This window comes from Chanos chanos, chromosome 2, assembly GCF_902362185.1.
Source record: "Chanos chanos chromosome 2, fChaCha1.1, whole genome shotgun sequence".
Classification (NCBI taxonomy): domain Eukaryota; kingdom Metazoa; phylum Chordata; class Actinopteri; order Gonorynchiformes; family Chanidae; genus Chanos; species Chanos chanos.
In genome coordinates, this window is record NC_044496.1 from 13,866,684 (window position 1) to 13,886,348 (window position 19,665).

At 40.5% G+C, this 19,665-nt stretch overlaps 1 protein-coding gene across 1 annotated transcript in view; it reads left to right on the forward strand.

The window, feature by feature from the left end:
* The first annotated feature begins 234 nt into the window (after nt 1–234).
* The window catches only part of ppfia1 (PTPRF interacting protein alpha 1), a 38,882-nt gene continuing 19,451 nt past the window's right edge, over nt 235–19,665 (forward strand). The window contains exons 1-7 of the mRNA XM_030766154.1: nt 235–1,162; nt 2,721–2,981; nt 15,480–15,581; nt 16,601–16,765; nt 17,011–17,085; nt 18,023–18,124; nt 19,265–19,486. Coding sequence (XP_030622014.1) covers nt 2,721–2,981; nt 15,480–15,581; nt 16,601–16,765; nt 17,011–17,085; nt 18,023–18,124; nt 19,265–19,486 — 927 coding nt within the window. The 5' untranslated portion in view covers nt 235–1,162. The remainder of the gene's footprint in view (nt 1,163–2,720; nt 2,982–15,479; nt 15,582–16,600; nt 16,766–17,010; nt 17,086–18,022; nt 18,125–19,264; nt 19,487–19,665) is intronic.

Sequence of the window (19,665 nt, forward strand, 5' to 3'; positions counted from 1 at the left end):
ACATGATAACCTCGACCACACGCGAATATAAATAACATAAAAAACGCGCCCACTTCAGTTTCCCTAATTTACAAAGAGATCATAGTTTGGGAGAAGTCACTGTAGACTTCCCATAAACGTTTCCCATTTGGCCACGTACGTACGTCACTAGCACGCACGAACGCACTGACTTTTCAGGAGAGCAGGAAACGGCAGGATAACAAGAGCAGTGACTCTTGCGCCGACCGGGAAAGGGTCGGTAATCACCGAGCTGTAACTCCTTAACCCAGGAATCCAACGCTTCTGATTTGGCCAAACATTGTTTATCCTCTTAGAGTGAACGGAACATCAAAGGAACTTGAGGAATGTATCGGTTTCTGTGCGATATGTGGTGTCTAAACTAAGAATTTTAACTGTTCGTGATATTTTTTCCCGACGTTTTCCATTTTGGATTATACACTCTGCCTTTCTTTAACTCGAATCCGATGTGGTGACGCGGCTTAGTTGCAAATGCAAAAACTGTTGGAAGTAACAGATCTTTTGCCTTACAAAGTCTAAATTATATTGTCTGGCGGACTATAATCACTTTGAGGCCTTATTCGATGTTGATGTTGCTTAGTTAGCAATTTCTCCCTCGTCATTCGCGAGATATCGAGTTAGCTAACAACTAAGCTGATCGCTAACTGGTTAGCGTACATTTGTAGCCTGCTTACTCGCAGGTTTGTCAAGGTACGTTTTTTCTACTTTAGTGTGGTGTGTAAAGAGACGTCATCAGATTCTCGTTCGAAACCGAATTGGAGAAATGACTTGGAAACGAAGCAATGTCACGAACTGACTTACACTGTCCAAACAAGTGGTTTTTAAACTATGCATATCCGAAGTAGCCAGATAGCAAGCTAATAGCCCGCTAGCACTGAGAATTATGTTGGTCTGAGAGAGGCCTTAGGATTTTTTTCCCAACTTTGACTGGTCGACTTATTTATATCGCCAATGTTCAACGTGATTGTTTCTTCCAAGTTTTAAGTTTCAATGAATTTCCGTTGCTTGAAAGATTCCCCCAACTTCACCGTTACGACTGAGTCTGCATCAACAAAAGACGGAGTCTGATTGTCATTAGATTGGAGATATCTTGTCTTCAAAAAAGGAAAGTGGAATTGACGGAGTACCCATCTGATCTGCAAAGGCAAGTAGTTTATTTTTTTTTTTTTTACAACCCGGAAACTTAATATCAGATGCATATACTATCGCTGCAGAGTTATTTTGCAAATATACTCGTGAAAAGCAACAATTTCGGTATACTGGCTTGAAGAGGCAGTTATTTTGTGTTGGATCACAGTGTCTCGGAACAATTAGATTTAAACAGTAAACTTTGCCGCTCGTCTGTTTAGTATGCTTTAAAGCACATTTTGTTCAACATGGTGCTTTTGTACCTGGCATGTGACTTTCCTTTAGTCGGACCATTCCTCTCTCCCCAGTGATCTCACATGTATATTTGAGGTAGCAATGTTGAAAATGCTTAGGTTCAGTCTACATGAGCCTGATAACGGTACCATATTTCACATTGCTAAATTCAAGAGGGAACATTTGTTTACATGTTTATATACGCGTTACCACATGACCTGCGGTATGACTTAGGTGTTAACCTTTGACCCTTATTTTGCCCCTCCCCCCTAACACGAGCATACATATTAATACACTCACGTACAGTATATGCTCACAATGATTACTCTAGCAATAGGTTAGGTTTATGGAGTTGTGGGCTGAACATGCTTGAGATGAAGAATAAGAGGATGCTGTTAGCTTATGTTGGGTCTTTCATGCCTCGCTTTCATGCAGCCTCGAAGTACCCCGCTAGTGCCATCTGTCAATCCGTCTTGTGTATGCTAGAGCAGGGCCCTTCCCCCAGGCCGTTGTAAGGCTATAGTGTCTGACCTCCTTATGAGAGCACAGCAGCATCACAATCCATTCGCTCGCACAAAAGTGGGTTAAATTTTTTTCTGGCATTAATTCTGTATATGCCAGCGAGATGTGCCGGTTTTTCCAGAGCGGGATAGCTAGTAACAATAAACAGCTTCCTCTCTTAAGGACAGAGTGCATGCATGATCAATATATTGAAGCCCTGATGGGAACTGAAGTGAACACAGTGGATTTTGAAAGCAGGTGTCTTTGGCATGGAATTGGTGAGGTTTGCTAGTGCCACCCAGCTCTGAATGCCTCCACTCAGATTTACCCCGTTTGTTGTGTTTCTCATTTTCTGCATTTTCTGGACTCTTAGGCTTTTGTATTACAGTAAAACCATCCTGTGGTCCCTCTCTGTGTCCTAGATGTAAGAGTTTTCGTTTGAGCAGGTCAATGTCTCCCTGGTCTGTGACCAGTCAGTGTGTGTTATAAGGTTTGTTGTGTCCTGTGGTATGTGTGGATGCACTTTGGAACAGTCATCGCAGAGCTCATCCCACTTATCCGTCTATTTACCCATACCATGAGACAAAGGTTTATCAGTTACAGGTCTCCTCTGTGTTCAAAAGACAGTTTTATTCATTTTATCCTGGTCAGTGCAGCATTTCAATCTCGACTGAAGGGTAGTTTTTAAGAGTTTAACCTTAGCATTTAGCATGTCATACCCATAGTCCTAAGATAAAATACTTTTGTTGTCGTCAGTTCAGTGCTTTTACACATGATTTTTTTTAGCTATGTAAACTTTTCATTGTGTACTCATTTTTGTATTTGTTTCCTCTGTCTAGATGATGTGTGAGGTGATGCCCACCATAAGTGAGGCAGAGGTAGGGGGCAATGGGGGAGGCCGGGGATCTGGCTCCCCACTGCAGTCGGACTCAGAGGGGCACTTTGAGTCTCTAATGGTGTCTATGCTTGAAGAGAGGGACCGGTTGCTGGACACACTCCGGGAGACTCAAGAGAACCTGGCTGTTTCCCAGGGAAAACTGCAGGATGTCAGCCAAGAGAGGGACTCCCTTCAGAGACAACTCAATACTGCTCTGCCCCAGGTAAGCATCCTCACATCAGCGTTAAATTCATCGGCACACAAAAGACAATGCTTGGAAAGACCTAAATCTATGTTGTAACTGTCACCTAATGAAATATGATGGAGTAATTTAATGATATAAAAAATCCTTAACCCTTGAAAGTCCATATTTCACCTATGTGGGCTTATACCATTTAAAAAAAAAACATAGAATAAATTGCATTGTCTGCAGAATTATTTGTTGAACTTTTTTTTTGGTTTGTTTTTTACAGAAGTGTCATGGAGCATGTCCAAAGTGTTTATAGAACTTTTATGAAACTGTTTGAACAGAATTTGACTAATCAAGAATTCATATCACTGATGAAATAAGACCAGTGCATGGCAAAATAGGCTGGAGTATAACCCAAAAAGTGTCTCTTAAATATAATTTCCCCTAACAAATGTTCTATGGTGATAGGGAGCTGTGTTAGAAATTATGTGATTTAACGGCTGTTCATTGTAAAGTATGCAAGGTTCACATGCAAAAATACAGCATATGTAGTGGTTAAGTGTAGCCAGACTCTACCTGACATTTTTGCCAGGTGTTCTTGCTAGTGCGGGTATATAATGAGACATTTTTTCAGATTATATGATGAAATCCAATGTAGTATTTCTCTTGTCATCTCTTTTTTGTAGGCTAACTGTTATAGACTTTGTTGTTGGGAAAGAGCACTATAGTTTAATGTTTTGAGTGTTTCTGGTTTGGTCTCTGTCATCTGACCAGTGTATGTTTAACTCTACAATATCAAGCATACTAAGGAAATAACATCAATCAACTCATTACAGTTTTTTTTTATTCTACTATGTTCTCTTGCGCACCCAAAGCCTTTATTGTCAAAAAAGCGCATTTTTTCCAACACCATCCAAGAATTGTATACCTGAGTTTGCTGAGATGTTGCTAGATAAATTAAAAAAAAAGATCAAGAATGAACAGAGAAATGTGGATGGAGAGGAAAGCAAAAATGTATTTTTTGGGTCAAGGTGACCTCACTGTAGGTCACTACAGGGGTTAAACCTTTCCCAGTCATTGAGCTTCATTCTAGTTAACTGTAGTGTCAAAATTCTGCCTGTTCAGAGATGACTTACTCTCAATAAAAGCCAAATTTGCTTTACTTTGTCCACAAGGTTTGTTGATTCAGCTCTTGTAGGATGTATAAGGGAGTGTTTGTTGTCAAAACATACATAGACCAGGCTGCATCATGTAGGACTTGGGCATAATCCTTGCACAACCCATAGTATTACCACACAGGGGCAGAATTTGAGGACACAGAGGCTATACATGTGAACTTAAGATTCTTGATCAAATGGTGTAGGCCTAGTTCAGTCTTTTCCCCAAGTGGATGGTTATTCCAGCTCAGATGCAGTATGGTTAGTGGTGTGGATGATATACATAATACTCTTGATCCATAATTTGACCCTGAACTGTAGAAAATATTTACTTGCATTTTTGCCTATTCACTTTACCATTATCATCCAATTATATGTTAACAAATTGCTAAAGTATTGGGGTCCAGTAATCCTGCTGCCAATTACAGCCAGACCCCTGCAAATACATAGACCTAGCCTCTCCTGTAAATACATAGACCTAGCCTCTCCTGTTATTAATTTCTGTGTAGAGCCCTATGTAAACGGTCTCATTTTTGTTATCATGTTTACTTCACTCATTCTGAATTTCAGAACAGGAGATCATATTTCCCCCCCTTAATCATTCATGGCACGCTACTTCTTAGTTGAATGGCTCTTCTGTTTCAGTTTCTTTTTAATACAGTGTATTTTCCATCTCGTTTCATTAGAGGAAACCCTTGAATTTTTTTTCCAGCCCACATGGAAAGGATTCAGTAAAATAGCTTATATGAAAGAAAACAGCACTTTCGTGCCCGGAGAGCATTTGTTTAGTTGTTTAATGTTTTTTTTTTTTTTTTGTAAGCCTTCCATTCAAGGCAGAAAAACTTAGCTACTAGTGAAACAAGTGTTGTTTTACCTCACTAGCGTACTGTGATATCTTGGACAGCCAATTGTGTCCTAACAGAAAAAGCTTACTAGGTCGTGACTGAGTCCGAGCCTTTGGAGCTGAGGTTCAGACAAATCTGTTTTTACTTTGACTCATCCAGTTTGATGCTGTGGTCAATTGAAAGGCAAATATGTTTGGGCATAGGATGAACATAGGATGAAATACATTTTTGGTATACAGCCTTGTATACCACAAAAGTGGAAACCTAATTTTTTCTAATTCCTGGTCTCTTTCTTCTCTCATTTACTAATGATTTTGGGTCAGATGTATTAAGGTAGCCTACAAGGGTGCCTAATTTGCTTGTGTGAAGAACTCAGTAACTGTCATGGTTTTAACTACATTCTCGTGTATGGTATTTTGACTCAGAACGTAACATTTTTGGAGGAACGCACTAACAGACTGGATACAAATCTGGTTGAAATGGAAAGTGGAATGTGGGGTCTGAATATCAAGGCTAGTAACTGCCTGATATGATTGTGTTGCATTGGTTATTTCATAATTGTACCGATTTATCATTCCAAAAATAATTGAAGCAAATATTTTGCATCAGTGCTGGAATTTTTGATGGTTCTGACCTCTGGGCATAGGGTGACTACACCAGAATGACAAAAATAACTAGAGATGTCACCATTTGTGTTCTGATCACTTCAGTAGTCCAAATGAGAGTGCCAACCACACCATACATAAGACAAGGGCTTGTGCTTCCAGCTTTGCCCATAGTGAAATACCAGCGCACCTTTTGTAAATCCTGCTCATAGCCTACATGACAGTACATGTTTTCTTGTTTTGCTTGATGTATTTGGAAAGCACAGAGTGCAGGTACATAATTAGAGAGATTATGATTAAAGAACAAGTGTCTGACTAATGCCTCCATGTTGAGGCTTCAGTGTATGCCACTTGATACTTTGAACATAGGTAGAATTGTTGCTTTTTGCATGCATCACACACGATTGTGTGCATGCATCATGCATTTTCTCACCTGAACTGAAAGTTTGAATATCATCAAAAGCTCAGGAAGCTCTGTCATGTGTAAAATACTCCAATGTCTTCAGTCAGTTCGCCTTAAATTATGAGGAAATCTAGTTGTGGAGGTAATTCTGTTGTGTGTCAAACTAGGGTAGTTTGAATACTAGCCTACTATTTTTCAGTTTGCTTGAAAAGGCCCCTGTTGCTTTCTTTTTTTACTCTGTTTGAATGTCTTTGAAGAATGGAGCTGCCAAAGACAAAAAATGAGATGTAGATAGAGGCATATATAAGGAGAGATAAAGATAATGCCTAGTTTGTTTTCTGGGATGTTTAAACTCTCATTGTAATCACCACAAAATACACCAATGTCTGAAGCTGCAATACTGATTTAATGTCTAGATTCAGTTTAGTTTTCTCCCAGCTGTAGGAATGGGCCTTCGGCCCTCGGTATGGCTGTCAATGTTACTTTGACTTTGACTTGCATGACACAGTCTCTTGCCGTGCTGGGAACCTAGTTAGTCAGAAAATGGAGGAACGTTTTGTTCTCTCTCTCTCTCTCTCTCTCCACAAAAAGAGTGACTGCAGACTGCTTAAAAGGAGTCCACAGTATGCATGTGATCTGATTTGATATTTGGTCACATGTAGCAAAGAATCAATAGGTTACTTAGAGGCTGGAGTATTCATTCGTGATGGCTGACCTACCGAAAAAAAACTCCCGTCAGAGTGAAATGAATGAAGACAGGATAGCGGATAGATTTTTTTTTTTTTTTGGTGGCAAATCACTGTATGGCACATGAATGTAGACGTCACATCAGGATAGGCTAATAACTGTTTTGGGGATAGTTACAGAAATCATCAGAATATTGAAATAATCTGAAACAGAACATATACAGAGAGACATCCTACATGATAACAAAAAACTTAAGTTGAATCTTGCAACAAGGAGTAGACTATATATGTTAGATTAGTAAAATATAATTTAACCTGTCAAATGAAATGCTTATCTGTTATAACAAATGCGTGTACCCTTTCAGAAGCTGCTTTAGATGAGATGTTCATCCAGTCTCTAGCTAGAATTAAGTAAAAACCAAGGCAATGCTAGAGTGTGCATATACACATGAAGGGGCAGGGATGACTTCACGAGTAAGAATAAACCCCTTATTTCCTTCCTGTGTCCATTAAAAGAGCCTTTTTAAAAGATAACTCCACAAGCTTTTTTTTCCCCTCGCTCTTCCCTTTTTTTTTCTCTCAGATTTGCCCTAAGGGGTTTGGTCGACTACCTTCAAAGCTCGTCCCACCGCCCCCACCCCCCCACCCCTTTCCATAGTTCTCTTGGAGAGAGCAGGTCTCCTGTGGAATGCACAAACATTCCAGAGCAGAATACTCACATGAAGGCTTTGGCTGAAACCTCACAGGGGTTGTCACTGGGTGCGGTATATCTGTGTGGGCTTTTCCATGTTTTGTTTTGAATGTGGGTTATAGATATAGACCATATAAGCAGTTTGTGTGTGTATGACCGCCCTCACTGATTAGCACAATATTTTAAGCTTGGGGTACACCCTAATGTTTCTCATCAACTGTGTGCCCGTTCCCAGGGCAGGAGAGTGTGTTTATCCCAGTCTTTTTGATTGTGATAACTGTGCTGTGGTGTAAAAGTATGTGGTACGATTGAAGAGAGACTTGTGCTGTTCTCTGTGTTAGTGAGTGCTGAGAATGTGAGAGCTGTGCTCAAGGCTTAGTGGTCATTAGAGTAGCACAGTCGCTGCTTTGTGTTGGTGAGAAAACCTAACCACTTCACGTGATTGTGTGTATTTCTTTGTAATCGGAAGAGAGAGAGAGAGAAGGAGAGAGAGAGAGCAGTCTAAGTAGTCTTGTGATCAGACTTCAGAATTCAAAAGAAGAGTTATTGAAAAACAAGGTGAATGAAAGTGTCAGTTGAGGACAATACTGTTGGTTTCCTTTTTAAACTGCTGTTTATTTTTAGTTATGCTGTAACACTTTCCTGTCCCACCTTTTCACACAGTAGTGGAGCTTATTGATGGCATGCTTTTGGACTGCTGTGAGTGTATTGTTGATGCTGCTAAAGTACATTTTTAAGTGCCATTTAGAGAGAGCAGGAGGCTAACTTATATTGATCTTACAGTGAGGTCCAGGCACTGTGTCCATGGAAAGTCTGACAGTAATATTTCCCCCCATCCTTTGTTTTTTTTCCATGTGTGAAAGGTATGAAGGATCAGTGCCAGGAACCTGCTTAATGTACTACTGTGCTCACATTGGTCCTCTAGTTTCTTTGAATGATTAAGAGAAGTGGACGGTTTAAATGTGGTTGTCCTTCCACGACTTGTGCAGTGAAATACATGCTTTTTAGGCTTCAGTGTCCATCAGCAAGTCTTACTATGTTGAGAACTCTACTGTCTTGGGAAAAATGAAAAAGACAAACATTGCTGGCTGGATTTTCCAGAATCTTGTCAATTTAACCATTGATTAGCAGCTGCCCTTTGCTGTCTTCGTCTTGAAGCAGTATTTACTGCACAGACTACATATAGGCCTAACAAACATCTTCAGGTTGTAAAAAGCAAGACGATAGCACTTACTCTAGTAAAAAAAAATGTGATGTGATGCTTTTAACCCACATTAAACGTTACTTTCAATCTCAACGACTTTTAAAATGGCTTGAGAACTTAATTTTGAAAAGTTAAAAGATTCAAAGACGCAGGGACTTTATTATTGTCAAAGTTACTAGAACCGTCGGCTCATTTTTAAGATGAAACCCATGTTCATGTTAGGGCTCTGTAGTTCCCAGACTGTCGCCTGGGAGCAGGCATATGAGTATTGAATTTTACCCACAGAGTAAAAGCCAACTCGGTGCACTCTGAGCAGCAGGCTGTTAGTGTGAGATCTGAGGAAGTCTCAGGGCGGGTTGCTGTAAGGAATGGGTTGGGAGACAGTATTCGCATGATTGTGGGTCAGACCACTGATTGTTGATTCTACTGAATCTCTGTTGTGTCAGTTAGAGGAGGGCAGTATAACAAAACATGAGGCTATGTAATATTGCTTTATTTGAAGATATTTCATCCAGAAATATCTTGTCCATCCAGATATTTAACGTTTTACGTTCCAAAGGGTAGCTAGTACGTCACCAAAAAGATACAATCTAACTTAAAGCACACCAATGCTCCATTCAGAAAAGGCAGGAAAAAAGATGGGGTTTTATGTTTTGCACAGTGGCATTGGTTGAAATATCATTGTCAAGACTTGACCAGACATGACGTTTGGACCAGCTTGAAAACTCATAAGAACAGATATCAACTTTAGTGGTGAATGACTTGTTTTTAGCATATATATTCTCTTATAAAATCTTACATTTCTGTATATTAAAAGTGCAAATGGTTTTAGGCTAAATTGCCTGAATGGCTGGTTTTAGGCTAAATGGAAATAAGCTCAAAACCTTTGTTAGGATGCAGTTTGTATTGATGATGAAACATTGTTATTATGCTGCCCGTCCCTTGTGTGAATATGTTTACCTGCTTCCACATAGGCTTATATGCTGAAGCATGTGTCCTGCTCCTGATTTGTACTTGGACCTTCCTGAACCATTCATGTTGCTTTTATCAGTTCCTATCAGATCAATGCTGTCCCTCTGAGACAGGGGTCAGAGAGCACATTCAGGACTCCTGATAACTCTTCGTAAGCCAAGACCTCTTTATCTCTGATGACTTCAGCTCACTGCGTAGTTCTTTTCCTCAGAAATCCTCTCTGACTAAAGAACAGAGCTAAGAACAGTGGCCACCCAAAAACCTCCTATCTGAATTCCATAGATTCAAAACTAGCTATGTTGTATTTATTATATATAGCAAAGTAGTTATAATAAAACACTTGGATTGGAGATATATATGTATATAGTGTGTGTGTGTGGTTGTGTGTGGCAGTAGACGGTCATAAAACGCTTTTATGGATTGTTTGGCATCTGCACACACACGCACACATTATTATTATTATTATTATTATTATTATTATTATTATTATTATTATTATATTGTTTTCTTTGCAGCACTCATAAAAGTCTTCAGACACCCATAAGGGTTCTGGGCAGCCTTATTAGACAACTAGTTTGTAAAGCAAACCATTGTGTAGCCAGAGATGCTCATGAGATCAGTGCTATGAGTGCTATTATAACAAGCCACTCAAAAAGCTGGTCAAAGCATAATTAGATTATTTTCCTTTCTGTAGTATCTTTTCTTTAAAATTCATGGCATCTACAATGAAATATAGCATTTATCATGATTAATCAGAGCAAATTTAGCAATCTGTTTTAAATAGTTTAACGTGTCTAATATATATGCACTAATATTTAGGTCTGTAACCTGTAAACACTAGTACACCGATTTACTACACATTTTATTTCAATTGCAGAAGTTATTATGTTTACATTGACTTCCCCAAAATATATCCATTCTGCACTGTACAGATATAGGGTGCACAAACTGTTGCAGTTTATACAAAGTCTACTCACACCAGTGCAATGTACTGTCTGAGCACTAACTAAGATAAAAATGAATTGAAATATAAAAGAAACTCTAGAGAAGAAGTACCATTTAGCTTGTACATTCCTTTTATGTCCAGGAATTTCTTGAACAATATTTTTTGGCACCCAGTGGGATGGCAACACTGTGTAAGTAAACTTGTGCTAAAAACACATCTCTCTGAGAAAGAGAGTGGAGGGAGACAAAGGGTGGTTTGTTCCAAGTGCTACAGCAGTTTGCCAAGCCATCTCGATGCCAGATGTGAATTTAAATAGCTGGCTTAAAGCAGCCCAGGCGCATGTTGGAGCAGCAGCGGCAGCAGTGATGGCTGCAGTCCCAGCTTAACTCAGCCCAGATCTTCACACTAGACCCTCCATGGGCCCCTGAACAGAGAGTACACAGCCCCAGGCCAGCTTTAAGGCTCTGAACCAGTCTGTCAGAGTCAAACATCTGAACCAGATGAGAGAGAGAATTATATAACAGAACGGACGTCTCTGTCAGTCTTTTATAGTGTGACTGTGGGTGATTACTGTGTGACATAGTCGTGGAAATAGTAAAAAATAATAAAGGTTAAAAAAGGGATGCAGTGGAAATGTTTAAATCTTTGAGGAAAAACACTCATGAATGGGATTAGATATCTGAGCATTCAGGGAGGTGAAAGTCTTTAGTAAAACGAATATAGAATCCTTTGCTTCTTCCTGTTTTCATTCTGGAAAAAAAAAAAAAAAAACTGTGTGGTGTCGAGGTTGTACTTGCAGAAGGAAGGTACTTGTGGTTTTACCTTTGGGTCTGTTTATAGTTCTTTCTGATGTTAAGAGGTTTCTGTGTGTGTTGTAGGTGTTAATCCATGGGGCTGTGTGACCATGTAGATTGACCCCATGTAGACGAGGTCAGACTGACAGCTGATCTGTTGTGCAGTAACATCATCCTCTGGCTTTGACCTGCTGAACATCTGCCTTGTGTGAGAGGGTGCCTTAGCCTGAGCCTGCTTCATTAGGCCTGTCTTTGCCACCCTACATAATTCATGCAGGCTGATGGTGTTTATGTGTTTATAATACAGGGAATTACTTATTGGATCACATATAGCTTTTAAGACATTAACAAAATGTTCTGAGAGCATATAGCTGCATCTGTTGCTTGTTTTAGTATTTTTTTTTTTTTACACATATGGAGTATCTTTGGGTTCTTTCCTTAGTTTTGTTTTTTTGTTGTTGTTTTTTTTCATTTTAATTTTTCCAGTTGATTATACTGACGGTATAGGTCTGCAACCCGAATAGCAGTTTAAAAGTTGTACAGACACGTTGTACGTCTTGTTACATCATTGGAGTGATAGAGAGACAGGCTTTCTGCATACACTGAACTCTGCCACCCTTAAAGGACCTCCTTCAATGCGGCTGAAATGAATCCATGGCCTAGGCTCGCCCTTCTCCATTGTCCCACCCAACACGGCACCCATGGAAATGTAATGCTGGCACAGCGGGGGAAACGGGAGATTGGTGTCAACTCTGCTCTCATAACACAGAGACCACAGAGCTGACTCCAGGACTGGCTTTCACTACTGCAGACCTCATCACGTGACTAGCACAGACAGCTTGTAGTCTTGGGTCCTGTCTCACTCTGGTGTCCTGTGTCCTCATACCTTTGAGTCAGGTTTAGCATAGTGCGTCCTCCTACCAAAATCTCTACATACCAGAAGTATCATGAGAGGATCATTTATGCCTGGAAATTGTTGGCAATAAACCCTGAAAATGTCCGGAAATGAATGTTATATTTAGAGGTTGGACTTGACACAAGATGAAAGACTTGTGGAGTGTATTTATATATTTTTTGCCCTTACTCTGTAATGTATGCACTGACAGATATCTGCTTCATTAATTTGATGCATGCCAGTTGCCTGGTGCAGTAGGTTACAGAAGGAATCAAAGGGCTTCAAATGAAACGTGTTGCGGCTGATTCAGATGTATCCAAAGTATATATGATCATCTGAAAATGCTGGCCTCAGTACAGACTTGATATAGCTGACAGACTTCGCTCTGACGTCAGAACTCACCCAGGAAGCATGAGTCATGTTGGATGTTGTAATGCCAAGTGCCTGGAGTTTACTGTATGTGTTTGAACAAAAAGATGCTCAACCACCTGTTTTTTCCATGAGTCTCCATCTCATTTGGAAAGCACCAGTTTTCTGCTCGGTCCACCGTGAGTGTTGCTTGTGAGTGCTTTATCACTGAGGGTTGTCACAGATTTCTCTTACTAAAACTGTAGCCTAAAGGCCAGTTTCTCTTTGTTCTTGAGTTTCACTTCATTAAAAGCTTAGCCCTTGTTCTGTTAGTTACTGAAACTGACATTTATCTCATTAAGTTTCTCGCACAGACGTAGTCTGTATAATTGTAGAGGATTTGTTTACAGTGAAGCAACAGCACTTGTTTCTGTCTTTGTTAAATTCCTCCCCCTGCTTCTCTGTGCTTTTTGTCCCATCGCTCCACTGTGTGAGACTCGTCTTGGTGTGTTTCCAGATGAATTTGATGTGAATGGAAGTCGTTGTCAGATGTAATTAGTTTCTGTGCATATGAGACACTCATGACCTCTGTGCAAAGCAGATGCCTGTAATGGTGTTTGATTACTAAAAAGACAATAGGTGTTTTCTGATACGTAGTCATAAAGTACATTTATATGCCTCTTCTCTTACATAACCTGTCCAAAGAATACTACTGTGGATTTTGTAGATGCGAGTTCATATTGCAGTTGTTATTTTGGTTTTTTTTTTTTGGTTTTTTTTATTTGACCTTGTGAGTATATTTCAAGCTTTGTCTCTTTAAGAGGGTGGCACACATATACATTTCCTTTAATCCCCTCCCCCTTTTGCCTGAGGATTACCGGGCATCAACGTCCTCTTCCAAATCCAGCAGATTGGTGATCCCTCTCCTATAGTCATTGGTAGTAGGCGCAATTACATTTGCCCACAAATGACCGGGATAGATTTACAGCACATCTCTTCTTCTAACCTTCAACTGCTTTTCCCTTTTGTATGTGGGGAGACAGTGACTTTACAATGAGAGTAGTTTGACCTTGCTCTTATTAATCAACATTCCTCTGTCTTGGAATGTGGGATGGTATCGCTAAATCCACACACAAAATCGTGCAAAAATCTGTCTGACTTTATATAAATAACTCTGCCCTACATTAGAGCTCTTCAGCTTAGCTCCTATCTCCCCACTCCAGTTATCTGTTTCTATGAATTTGGAAACTGTAGTAACAGACACTGAAAGAGGTGAAGTCGTTTTGTGGCCTGAGGCAGTACACAAATGAAATGTGGTTATTGATTCACGGTTTGATGACAAGTTAACAACTGGTTTAGTCCTATAATCTAGCAGGGCCTTTGATGAGAATGACTTATTGCTGTGCTCAGGAAATGATAATAATGTAACATCCTATGAAAACTTGAGCTCTCCGGATAACATTTCAAACCCTTAGTCATATCATTAAACTGGTAAAATGCAACTACTCAGTTTTCAAAATCAGCTGGTGCCAGTTGCAAATGAACATTAAATGGTTTTGTCTGTATTGTTGAGTTGTGTGTGGAATGAAATACAGCTTGAATAGCTTTCCCTGCCCCCAGATTTTGGGAATGTGCTATTGAGCTATTGAATGAGCTATTACGTACAGAACCAAATGTAAATATCATTCCGTAAATATCAGAATGAATGAAGCTAGATCCAGCAGCACTCTTAAAAATAACAAACAACCCCCCCCCCCCCCAAAAAAAACAAAAAAACAAAAAAGACTCTTTGAGGAAACAAAGGTGATTTTTAATATTTCTCTCAAGTGTTTGTTCACTCTAGTTCAGTTAAATGTCCTAACTCTTATAACTGGAAGGAAATCAGCCATTGAGAGATTAATGGTAAGTGCAGAAGAGTGGTTTTCTTAGGCCATTGGCTCCGACACAGACTGTATCTCTGGTCCCGCTCTGGAATCTAGGATTCCAGTGGTTTCTGTAATTATGTCAGGCCCTACCCGCCACTATCTCCTGTTTGCTGTGGAAACAGGCCTGACTTTTGGCCTCATCCGTGTAGTTTTGGATTTGGGGCAGGGACTGAGTCCCATTTATGACTGTTTGAATTCTCCTCTCTTCCTCTCCTGTCGTGTGCCGACATCTGTAGAGAAGCATCAGTACAGTAAAGAAGACCATTTAAAGGAAGAAGTTGGAGCTACACTTGTAGCCCAGCAGCTCTGTCTTTGTTACTTTAATCTTGTCACTGCAGAAATTAAGTGGGTTGACGCTGTGTTTTAGTTTTACTGTCTCTTTCTTTCCTTCTTTGTCTCTCTTTTGAGCTCACTCACACACTCTCTCTTTCTCTTTCTTTCTCTCTCTCTCTCTCTCTCTCACTCACACACACACACACACACACTCACTCACTCACTCACTCACACACACACACACACACACACACACAGTTTTACGTTCCTGTTTTTTTATGTGCCTGGGCCTGAAATTCGGCCTTCAAATTTTTGGGGTTTTCTGGAAATCCTGATTTCTCTGTCAGCAAGTGCTGGGATTTAAGCTGTTAAAATGCACATGAAGGGGTGTGTCCGGTGGTTGTCTAAAGTAAGCATCTCTTAGAATGCTAATGACTGGGATACTCAGCAGCAGGAAAAAAAAAAAAGCCCAGAAAACTTCTGTAGATGAAATGTGTCTCCATTTGAGAAGATTGTCATAGCAAACAAGAAACTGATGTTTCACAGGATCGCAAAATATCAATAACCATTGCACTACAATATGTAACAAACCTTTGAATGAATCAGTTGCTAATCTGTTTGTTTCAATGATATGTTTAATCAAAGATAAACCTAACCCGAATGCTGTAATTCTGCCCTGTCATGTCCCCAGTGCTGCATTTTTAAATAATCATGCGGGTTTAACTTTGCTGTAGAACTCTTACCTAGGGAAAACTGTATTTAACCATCTTGTTTGTGTTTTGCGCAGGAGTTTGCGGCGTTGACGAAGGAGGTGAACATGTGCAGAGAGCAGCTGCTCGAGAGAGAGGAGGAGATTGCCGAGTTAAAGGCAGAGAGAAACAACACTCGGGTAATTACATATCCCTTCCTAAAACTGCGCTTTGTAAATGTAGTCCTCCAATGCACAGGCACACGCATCTCACAAAATATTCGCCTTGACACCTTAATTACACATCACTTTACACATTCAGTTACTTCAGCAGATTCAGAAAAGCCCTGCTGGTTATTTTTGCCCCTCGGTGCCGGTAAAAGCCTGCTTATTCCCTCTCTGTCCATCACACTCCTTATGACTTACATCATCAAAAGTGCGATTGTTCTGACATTTATGTATCCGCATGTTTAAGCTGTGTGACTGCGTTTCTGTCTGGTCTTTGTTTGTATGAGGTACTTGCCTGTTTTTGGTATGTGCTGTGTAGCTTTTGTTAATGAAAGGTTAACAGAGTCCCTGTGCTGTCATAATGTCACTTCCACTCCAGCTGCTCCTGTAAAGGGAGGTAGACACACTGATTTAGTATCCTAGTACTCAGACTGCTCAAAGGAGTGTAGAGTCCAGGACTTGGCCTTCATAAGTCAGTTACCACTCGGGCCGTGGTGACGGGTTTCTAGCCGTTGGCCAAGCCCTCATGTGTTCATTTGTCCAACACTTGCCCTGCCTGACACAGTTGGCAGCTTGCCAAAAAAGGCAGTGTGGAGCTGTTAGGAGAGAGGAGAGTTAGGCTGGAGAGAAAGATTAGTGCCAAGCGTAGAGGATGGGTTTGGGCTTTGTCATCCTGACTGTTCTGATGGAACCCTGCTGATCCACTGAACAAGATGGGGATTGCACTCCCTGCTACCAGGCTGACAGCCAAAAACACATTTACACACTCACGGGACACAAAGATACCCTTCTAAAAGTACATTTACATGCTAAAACATAGGCCACACATGAAGTATTCTCAGACGTGTTATTTGTTGTCAAAAAAGAAAAAAATCTATCTCTCTAAGTCATGCCGGAGAATGAAATGACATCGGTGAGACTCCTTATGAAAGTATGTAAATGCATGTCATAGGTCACCTCACCCTCTCCTCTTTCTCTCTCTCTCTGAGTAGTTGTTATTGGAGCATTTGGAGTGTCTGGTGTCCCGTCATGAGCGCTCTCTGCGGATGACTGTAGTAAAGAGGCAGGCACAGTCTCCTGCTGGCGTCTCCAGTGAAGTGGAGGTTCTTAAGGCCCTGAAATCCCTTTTTGAGCATCACAAGGCCTTGGATGAGAAGGTAAAGTATCACCATAGCTTACATGCACAACTGCCTCTCAAGTCTTCCAAAAGGCCTTAATTCACATTACTTTCAGGTCTAAAACACCATATCCCATTCCTCAATGTTAAATATGAAATATTAGTATCCAGCATTTATGTGGCATTAGTGTGGCATTTATGCACAATATTGATAATGAAATGTGTAATGAGGATCTCTTTGAGGTGTGACCTGTGTGTGACCTGACTGATCTGGATGTTTCTCAGGTGAGGGAGAGGCTGAGGGTTGCCTTGGAGAGATGCAGTGCGCTGGAGGAACAGCTGACGGCGTCCCATAAAGAAGTATGACTGATACACACCCTCACACACCACTGCTCTAGCCATATTAAGAACGGTATCAGCACAGTCACATTTCACCCAAGGCATGTTAATTGCAGGGTGTAATTTGTATTGTAATCTGTGTAGTTTTTGAAAAAGCAAACTCCCTCTTTGTCTCCACCCAAAACCAGCAGGATAGACCAGTCTAGGAGGTTTACTTAGAGAGTGGGCAGTCTGTACTCACTGCCTGCTCTCTTCATCAGCACAGCGACAATAGAGGAAAATGTTTGCTCTTTTGTACTGACTTCCCTATTTTTAGATTCAGAGTTGTTGTTTTTTTTTTGTTTTGTTTTGTTTTTGGGGTTTTTTTTGGCAAAGCGGAACTTTAGATTTATTCAGTGTGTTTTTAATAGAGTAGTGTTAGTTTCTTTTTTAATGTATTTCTGTATTTTTTTGTTAGACATTCAGAGGTGAATCATAGGAGCAAAAAGACTTTCTTTGAGCTGCGTGTGTGTGTGTGTGTGTGTGTGTGTGTGTGTGTGTGTCTACACACATGCGACTCAAAGAAAGTCTCTTTATGCTCCTATGATTCACCTCTGAATGTCTAACAGAAAAACTAGAGACTCAGGTTAGGTTAGACACTCAGCCACACAAAAACTCGACTCTCAAAGCCAAATTTGATCCTGTTTTTTAAATTTTTTTTCCTAATTAATGATAATTAATTTAATCAATGAGTGCAGTTGATTGGACATAATGTCCTTACGCTTGACTCCTACGTAAAATGAAATGAAGGAGGAAAATCTGACATGGTTGGTGCTTAAGGATTATGAATGGAGTGGCTCTCACGTAATATTCCCCTCCCCTTAAAAATCAAAAGCCCGGAGGATTTGAGCTCTTTTGTCGGAGACCACTTTTAACATACAGATTTCTGGTTTCCTGTTTGTTTCCACTCCTGTTACAGCTGGCCTTTTACAGAGACCAGAACAGTCAGAAAAAAATGCTGTTCGATGGAAAGACAGAGCTGAATCACAACTCTGAGAGTGCGCCCAGCACAAACGGCAAGGTAAGACCATCACAGCATAGAGCCAGCCACATTAAAGGCAAGTGTTACACCTCTAATGATGGTTCAGCTGATCTTATCAAAATTACCTCTTACGTAATATTCATCTGCTCTTATCCTGTGTTAAAAACAGAATGAGACTTTGGGTAGGAAAAACACAGACTGCAATTAAGATGGTTACTAGGTAAACCAAGATATTGTAATTTTATTATGTTAGTGATTGCTCCCCTATCTGTCTGACATCTACACTCTCTCGTAGGCACTTTCATTCATAGTTTATGCTCCATATTGGCTCCCCCATTTTTAGAGGAATGTGTGTCTCGTATGGTCACTCAAGAAACTTTTCCGGGCTACTGTACCATAATAGAGACAGGCTTTCATTATGTTGTCTGCCTGTGTGATATTAGGACATTTTCCTGAAATGGACATGTAAGTGCTTTGAGGATGTGAAGCCTGCTATATCAGGTCCTGTAATGTGAGTCATATGACCGTGTAAATGGGCACTCAGACCTGATTTGATTAGCCTGAATGTGGGGGGTTAAGTCTGGCTGTGGTGTGATATGTGAAGTGCTCCTCACTGGGGTGGGGGGGGGATTACTCTGCAGTGTAATCAGATTTTATAACCTAGCTCCATGTTACCTCTAGGATAGGCGAAGAGATTCCTTTTGTTGACCATTTTTTAAGCTGTCTGCACTTAATGATGCCCTCCAGTGGTAAGGCATAAGGTTAAGGCATAAGTCTGGTCAGCTTTGTGTTTCTTAGTGCTTCAGTTATGTATCTTGGTAGTGATTTGAGATCTCATACTCTCTATAAAGTTAGCCAAATAGAATTCAGGATTGTGGTGAACTCTCTGCCGTTGATAGCTTTAATTTCATCATTCTGGTTTGAGCCAAATTAAATTGAAGGTGGCACTTTGAATAAAGGAAGCACTGTTCATATTCTGTTAAAGGCTGTTATTTAAAAGCCATTTAATGGTGTGATTTTTCTCCGAGCTTAACCTCACGGCTAAGGTGTGTCCACAAGTGTGCATCCGGATATTTTTTAAGGTGTATAAAGCAACTGATTTCTGCGGATTTATCTGTGTTTTTTTCTTTTTTCTTTTTTTCCAATGAGCTTACCTTCTCTTTTTTTTCTTCGCCCTAGCGGTCCTCTGATGACTCGCTGGGCGTGGAGGAGGACTGTGGGAAGGTGGTGGAGCTGCAGGATGTGATTGACAGACAGAGTAAGGAGCTGGTGCAGATGAAGGAGCGCATTGTCTCTCTTAGCAACAGAGTGGCCGAGCTTGAAGAAGACCTGGACACTGCCCGAAAAGACCTCATCAAATCAGAGGACATGAACACACGCCTTCAAAGAGATATCCGGGAGGTAAGGAACACGCATGCACGTACCGCCAAGGCACGATGGAGTCCCTCAGAACATGAATCTTATCTATCTGTGGTGTGTTTGTGATGCTCAGGTTTCCAGCACCCACTTTCATGACTTTTTGTGTATGTTAGGCTTTGTGAACCGTATTTGGTTCATACAGAGTGAACTGCAGTTAATAA